The following is a 7,697-nucleotide window of genomic DNA, read 5'->3' as shown; positions in this document are numbered from 1 at the left end:
CCACCTCCACGCCCACCGGCGCGCTCTAGGACCCAGCGGCGCCCGCCCCTCCTCCCGGCGCGGGCGGGGCCACGTATTGTGACGTCACGCCGAGGCGGGGCCCGGCGCTTGGACAGACAGAAGGAGGGTGGACTGACCGCTGGGAGCCGCCGGCGCGGGTGAGCCCGGCGGGGTCAGCAGTGTGCGTGGACGCGAGCGCCGCGCTGGGCTGAGCGTCCACCCCGGGCCGGGCCCCCTGGGCAGTGTCTACCCTCTTCCCCCCTCCTCCCATCCCTCCGACCCCCAGGCTGTGCGACCCCCTCGCCCGGAACTGAGCCCCCACCCCGAACTGAAAGTCCACCCCGGGCCGGCGCCCCGGAGGAGGGGTTCGTGCCCCAGCCGCGAGCCCGGCGGTGCGCCCCCCATTGGGCGTGGAGGCTCGGCCCGAGTGCTTTACCGCTTTTCCTCTCTCGCCAGGCCCCGCGACGGAGGACGGCTCAGGGCAGCGGCGGCATGTGAGGGTGACAGCGCGCGCGCCAGGAGCCCGAGAGCGCGGAGCGCGCGTGGGCCAGGTGGACGTCAGCCTGCCGGCGGGGCCGCCGGGCGCTCGGGATGGACGCCGAAGGCTTGGGTTGGCTTTTGGTCCCGCTGCAGCAGCTGGTTTCCTGGGGGGCAGCTGGGGCCATGGTCTTCGGAGGGGTGGTGCCGTACATCCCGCAGTACAGGGACATCCGGAGGACTCAGAACGCCGAGGGCTTCTCGACCTACGTATGTCTGGTGCTCCTGGTGGCCAATATCTTACGAATCCTCTTCTGGTAGGTTGAGGGTTTTCTTACTGTGGGGTGCTCCCAGGGAGATGGCTTTCTCCTTTTCTGGGTGAGGCCGGGGTGGGGTGGGGGCGGAAGTGTTTGCACTTCCTGGGAAGGAGCTGGTGAAATGGATGAGACTTTTTCCCAGGGAAAATGGTGGGATTGAAGTGGAGAAGCTCACATAATCTCGGATCTGCGTCTTCATTTTCGGTGGCTCGTACATGTACTGGATGCTTGCCCAGGGCCTTTTCTGTGGAGCTGTGTCCTAGGACTGGGTCCATGCCCTTAGGAATTTGGGTGAGGTTTGGGGGTAGTGGAGAGAAAACGAAGGGAATTAATGAATACCAGTAACAGAAGGTGGTCAGCATAGGAAGGACAAACCACTGGCCAGTAAAGGCTCTCAGGAGGGAACCAGACAGGAAGGAGTGCTGTGGGGGTGGTCTGCCTTGAAGGGTGGTCCCTTCCTGCCTTCTGCCTTGTGTGTGCGGGTTTGTTTTTGTTTGTTTTAACAGTAAAGTCAACTTTCTGGATAATACTTAAGAGACTATGTTTTCTTGCTCCTCTCAGACCAGCTTCCTCTTATTATCATTTGCATTCTGGTCAGGAACTTGAAGTTAATTTTAACAGTTGTTGAAGCCAGACGTAATTGGGAGGGTACACTTTCAGAGGAAGTGATAAGAGGTCTCGCGGCCTCACTGTAAGGCCAGAAAAGCCCACAACTTTCCTTCCTTCTAGACGGTCCCAGGCCCCTCTGTGAGCACAGACAGGACAGCCTGGGACCGGGCAGCTGGCTCCTTCTTTTGACTTTTTGGAGTAATCGTGCTTTCTTGCTAATGGAGTTTAAGTCAGCCTTACCGAGGCACGATTTACAGGGAAGAAAATCACCCGTTGTGCAGTTTGATGAGTTTTGGCAGACGTCCCCTCTGCGGTCATCAGGGTGTGAGTCCCCTGAGTCCAGAAGTTCTCTGCTCCTTCACCTTCTGTCCACCTGGCCTAAGGCAGCCCTTGGTCACTCTCACCGTGTTTTTGCTCAGTCTGAGGTTTTAAAAGGTGAGCTGGTGAGTCGACCCCTTCTCCTGGAAGAATTGGTCACACCATGAGCCCTGTCTCTGGGCCAGTCCGCTTCTGAAGGAGGGGTCAGAGGGTGCTTATCTTTTAACTTGTTTAGCACAAGTTGAAAAACTGCATTTGACGACTCCTCCTTTCCCGGTGGCTGAGGACAGCACTCGCCCACTGCAGCAAGACTCTCCCCTTCGCTCTCTCAGCTGCCCCTCTCTAGGTCTAAGGTTGCACAGAAGCAGGTCCCAAACTGGAATCGTGTGTGACACTGCTGTCAACCCTGAGCACCCTGGGTGTGGCCCCCGGAGCTCCCAGCCCAGGCCCGGGCCTTAGGTCGGGAAGCAGCATTTCCTTTGGGCAGTGGCAAGTTTTCTGGAGGAGTGGCGGAGGATTGACTGAGGTTGCATTTCTTACGGGAAATAGTTCCTTTGAGAGGGCTTCCCCCCAGCTATGCTTATCATTCAGAATAGCAAAAAGAAAATAGGATATCTAATCGACCTCTAACTATCTGTTTTGGAGAAATCAGAAATTAAACCAGTTTCTTGAATGCCATCTCGTCAGTGTTTCTGGGTTTAACAAGCAAGCATTTGATGCGTTGGGACTGGGAGTTCTCTCTCCATTGTAGGGCCTGAGCCTTTGAGAAAGAAAGAGTCTTTGGTGGAATTCTGAACTTTGTGCACTGGCACGTCCATTTCTGCACATCTGATTGCCCCTTGCCCACAGCATCAGCTGCGTGAGCTGTCCTGGGTCCCTCCGTGAGTTCAGTGGCTGCTGTGTGAACACACAGGGCTGCCCTCAGCCTGGATTCCAGAAGACTGTGGGACCCTATGGGAAGAAGGGAGGGCTGGCAGAGGTCTCTCCTCCAGGATCCCTCTGACCTGGGGTTGTGCTTTCCCTGTGTTTCACACCTGGCAGTACTTTGTAGTTCACGTGGTGAAGCCCAGCAGACAGGCCGGGCTCCATCTATGACTTGTAACAAATACACGCGTCTCCTCCCACGTGGTCCCAAGGCCCCACTGCTCTGAGGGTGATGCCTGTGCTCCCTTTCCTTCCTTTCTCTGGAGCCTCCAAAGCCCCTACTCCTGGGTCCCCTAGCAGCCCATTTGATTTTATAGGTTTTTGAGGGTTTCCCATGGGCCAGACACTGGGCAGGTGCTGCAGGGTTAACGCTTCAGCAGAAGTGCTGTATGGAACGTGCCAGACACGTGTATATGGGTGATGGGTGGTGGGGAGGGGGAGAGCACCGGCTGGGAGCTGTGGTGGGCTCCGAGTGGGACGAGAGCAGTGATGGACTTGGAGGAAGTGAAGAGTACGTTTCCCAAAGCTGGCTGGGAATGCAGTCTCCGGAACTCCAGTCTGCCTGGGAAGCCGCCCAGGGAAATGTGTGGTGTGAGGCATGTGAGAAGCTCTGCAGTCCTGGGGGTCGGGGGTGGGGTGGGGGAAGGCTGACCAAGCTGTAGAAACCTGGCGTTTCTGTAACTCACGGAACTCTAATGCCTTTATTTCTTGCGATTCTTCCCATCCTTTTGCAGAACCAGCATTGAGCAGATCATACAAAATGCTGACGTGCAGGATTTGGCCTTTGTGGTGTCGGAAGCCAGAGGGTGGAGTGATTCTGTAAATGAGAAGGGGAGGGAGGGGGCCAGGGTGCAAGGACGCTGCTGCAGGGCCATCTGACCCAGGGCCTGAGGCATTCACAGAGCTAGTTCTCCAGCCCCGTCCCTATCTGATCAGAGATATGGTGACACTGTACCGGAGATGGAGAGACGTGGTGACATTGTATTGCAGGTGTAGTAAAATTGTATCGGAGATGTGGTGACACTGCACCAGAGGGCTAGTGACAATCCGCTACTCGAGAAGCCAGTCAGGGAAGTAGATACACAGCTTTTCTTCCAATCGAGCTTTTCTCTGCTACTTTGAAGACGCGTAGAAGGTGTTCCTTGTGGGAGCTTTTGCTCAGGCTTGGTGAGGCAGTGCACGTTCTCTGCCGCGTGCGTCTCCCTGGGAGCGAGACATGTGCACTGCACCGGGGGACGGCGCTTCCACTGGCTGCTCCAAGCAGCAGGCCACACGCTCGTCTGCTGGGCTGTCCTGTCCTCTGCTGCAGACCAGGCTTTGCCAACTGCATTCTCAGGGCGGGGGAGGGAGAGGTGCCTGGTGACACCTCTGCCGGCACAGACTATTAGCATTAAAGGCAGAAGTTTAAGTAACTTGATAAGTAAAAAATAGTGTTTTTCTATTTTAATTGGCTTTTAAAAATTACTAATGATGTTGAACTTTGTTTCATATTTGTTTTGTCCCTTGTGTATCTTCTGTGGAAAGTTGTGCTTTTTGAAATTTTCTGTCTTGTTCAGCCTGTCTTCACCCTAAAAGCAGTTTAATGTTCACTCTGCCCCCCTTACTTCACTGTAAATACTGAATTTACCTAGATTGGATTTTCGGTGTGTGGTATAAGGGGAAGCACAAACCTTCATCCCCCCCGCCCCCCCCCCCCGCCCCCCACCGTTTTTCTAGTCGCTCGTTGTTTCTGTTGAAAACAATGGAAGTAGACTTTATTACATAAAGGCCCACCCCGCGTCTTCAGCCTTGTCACTAACTGGAAATGAGCTTGGTCCCTAGACTGAGTGACTTTTTGTGATGCCCGCCCGCTCCAGTCTCCCCAGCCTGGCGCAGAACCTTCTCTGTCTTCTCCTCTGGACTATCTGTTGATTAGTCAGCCCCCCGGGGTCAGTCAGGTAACCAGTGGGGACTAGTTCCTAGAACTGCTAGAAACGTCCTCAAGCAGCTGTAGGGTTGTGTCCGCACTTTACGGAAGAGGTGAAGCCCGGAGGTGGTGGGGCACAGTGAGAAGGCTGGGGGGGCAGCGTGGTCCCCAGAGCCAGCCTGTGGCGGAGCGCGTGTGTGGCCGCATCAGCCAGCTGTCAGTGACCCTCTCCTTGTAGGGGCGGGTGTGAGCGAGGCCAGAGGAGGTGGGCCGGGCCGTGTCTCCTGGTTTCCAGGAGAAGCTGGAGGTCAGACTGCCATCCAGGACCTCCCGACTGTGACCTGTCGGCCACTAACTCGGGTTGGGGACGCCCCGTCAGGCCGCGCTGCCGCCGGTGCCAGTGGGATCTCTGCTCCGGAGCAGCCAGGCTAGAATGGGGGCCTGGGCTTTGAGGGTGCTCTTCTCGGGCCTCGCCTTAGAGGTGACAGTTCTGCAGGCCAGTCCTGTGATGCTGGTGGCCACGTTTGAGACCCTAGCTGGTGTGCGGAGGGCAGTGCTGTGACCAGCCCCTGGGCCGGGGTCTTCTGATGGGCCCAGCAGTGCCACTCACTGGACTGTGGCTGTGGCCTCCAGGAACTCTTGGCCGAGCTGCTGAAATGCTCAACACACTGGAGGAAAGTCAGCAGGAAGGCCTTGGGGCCTGTGGCTGGGAGGGCTGGGCAGGCTGGGGCTCAGAGAAGAGAGTGGACGTGAAGGCGTCCGTGCGGGCCAGCCAGGCCTGGTCGGGCATCAGGGCCTGAGGCTAGCAGTGCGGACCATGCCCTGCCTGCCGTTTCCTCTTCTCCAGTGAGGGCTGGGTGGCCCGGCCCCCCACTGCTCTGCTCACACTGGGGGCCGTGCTGGCCTGCAGACCCCACTCCCCACGGCCAGGGGCCAGGGCTGCCATCGGTCTCCAGACTCTGGAACGAGCCCTGGGGAGGCAGGTGTTCCAGCACCTGGGCTTCTCACCTGGTGGCGGCTGGGCCTCTGCAGGAGGGCGACGGTCAGCTGGCCGGACCGGGGGTGGGGGGGCGAGGGCAGGAGACCCACTCCCACCGGCCCTCGGCCCTGGGCCCTGGGAGGGTCGCAGCGGCTCCCGGGGGGGCCTGCAGCACGAGGAGCAGCCTGCCCGTGACTCGGCTCTGGGGGGCGGTGGAGGCCCGGTCTGGCCGTCGGGGGGGGGCGCCCGGCCCCTCCGCATCCCGGCTCCGTGCCACCGTGGCGTCTGGAGACCTGGCCAGCGCCTCCTGACGCCGCGGCCCCTTCCCCCGCAGGTTCGGGAGGCCGGCTCCGTGCCTCCGTGGCGTGGCATCGGAGGCCCGGCCAGCGCCCCCTGACGCCGCGGCCCTTCCCCCGCAGGTTCGGGAGGCGCTTCGAGGCGCCGCTGCTCTGGCAGAGCGTTGTCATGATCCTGACCATGCTGCTGATGCTGAAGCTCTGCACCGAGGTCCGCGTGGCCAACGAGCTGAACCTGAAGCGCCGGGTCTTTGCAGGTTGGTGACCCGCAGCTGTGGGGATGAAGCCCAGCGACTCGACGAGCAAGGCTCGGCTGGAGCTCTCAGGGTGGGGGGCCTCCACCAGTGCCACCCCAGCAGCGCTGGCGTCGCCAGGTGGCGCAGTGTCTGGCGCGACACCGGTGTTCGCAGTCAGCCAAGTGACACCGTATCGTGTGAAACTGGAACTCGGGCGAGTTACGACCTGTTCTTGCCGTGTCCCTCGCCGTGGCCGTCGTCACGCGGGCCCCTCAGCTGGGGCAGGAGGGCGGCACTGCTGGTCTGTTTCTGATCAGGCCGGAGCCAGATGTTTCCTGCAGAGGCGGTTTTATCTCTGACCTTGTGTGTGGCTTGTGCACCAAACACAGCCTCTGTTTTTCCCATTCCTTGTGGCTGAGTCAACCGGCATCTTTCTCACATACCTTGTTAAACATTCACCCGGCGTCGTGCTCTGTGGGCCTCGGGTGGGCAGCGGGGTCCACGAGCTCGGGCAGGCGAGCCCCACGCTCGGCCCCTGCGGCTTTTTGCTGGCTCAGAAGATAGAAGGTGCTCCTGCTGGTTTTGCCTTCTCCTTAGGAAATGTCTCTTTCAAGCCGATGTTCTGCGTTCGACCGCGCGGGCTGTGGGCTTCTCTGTGCAGGAGGGTTGATGCCGTACTTCTGGTTTTTCTAATGACTAAGTCTAAGACCGCTCTCCCCTTCGACTTTGTCTGAGAATGTGTGTGTGTGCGATCTCAGCTACTGCTTAGAGAAGCGTTTTCTCTGGAGTTTGTTTAGTTCTGGGACTCCTGCAGACTTGAGGTCTTGCCCAGCTATTTTTTCCCTGGTGGTTATTTTCTCTCCCTTTGAGCGACTCCTCTCCTCTTGTGTAGCTTCTGTTTCTAGAGTGACAGTGAGTGTGTGCTAACTTCAGTCTTTGTAGAAGTGGGTCAGCCTCAGCCCCGATGAGGAGCCTGGATCAGTTAGGGTCACGGAGATGGTGAAGAGGATCACCCGCCACTGTCTGTTTCCGGTGTGTTTTTGCTTTTTCTGTCCCGTTAACGCCACCCTCCCAGCTGTGACTCAGGAGATCCACCAGAGGTGGTGCCGCTGGTACCGCTGCTCTTGCCTAGAAAGCAGGGCTTCTGGACCCTGGACCCCTCATGAGTTGAGGAGCTGGCTCTGACCTTTCTCTGAGTCGAGGGCTTTCTGCCTAAGCGGCTTCTGCCCTGCCCTCTGTGGTCTGTGCCCTTTGGAGCCTCCCCTTTAATGGGTGCAGGATCTCACAGCCGAGTGCAGAGTGGGCCGCGTGGGGTGGTCAGTGTGCGTCTTCACCCAGGGCGGGCGGAAGGCCTGGAGAGGACACCCGGTGCCCTGGTGGCGTAGTGGTCCTGCCCCTCAGGCTCTGCAGCGGGAGACCAGGCTTGTGACCTTGTTTGAAACTGTGCGTGGGTCGTGAAGGCGGAGGGTGCCAGGTACAGCAGGTGTTGAGGCCTCTGGGTCACGCGGCAAACTTAGAGTTTAACGTTGGACATTTGATAGCAGCTCACGGTGATGGCCGGTCTGCTGGTGCACGCCGGCCCTGGTGGAGGGAGGACCGTGCCTCCTGACCTCTGGGCCCCCTCCTGACCCCGGC

At 59.0% G+C, this 7,697-nt stretch overlaps 1 protein-coding gene across 6 annotated transcripts in view; it reads left to right on the top strand.

The window, feature by feature from the left end:
• Positions 1 to 591: 591 nt before the first annotated feature.
• The window catches only part of SLC66A2 (solute carrier family 66 member 2), a 49,085-nt gene continuing 41,979 nt past the window's right edge, over positions 592 to 7,697 (top strand). For 5 of the 6 annotated variants that reach the window (XM_019937268.3, XM_019937267.3, XM_033837886.2 and 2 more), the window contains exons 1-2: positions 592 to 794; positions 5,950 to 6,083. In XM_019937268.3, the coding sequence (XP_019792827.2) occupies positions 592 to 794; positions 5,950 to 6,083 (337 nt within the window). Of the gene's footprint in view, positions 795 to 5,864; positions 6,084 to 7,697 lie in introns of all 6 variants that reach the window. The other variant, XM_033837884.2, reaches the window with a different exon arrangement.

This window comes from Tursiops truncatus, chromosome 13, assembly GCF_011762595.2.
Source record: "Tursiops truncatus isolate mTurTru1 chromosome 13, mTurTru1.mat.Y, whole genome shotgun sequence".
Taxonomy (NCBI): domain Eukaryota; kingdom Metazoa; phylum Chordata; class Mammalia; order Artiodactyla; family Delphinidae; genus Tursiops; species Tursiops truncatus.
The sequence above is the reverse complement of the archived record's forward strand: the minus strand, read 5'-3'. Positions and strand labels throughout refer to the sequence as shown.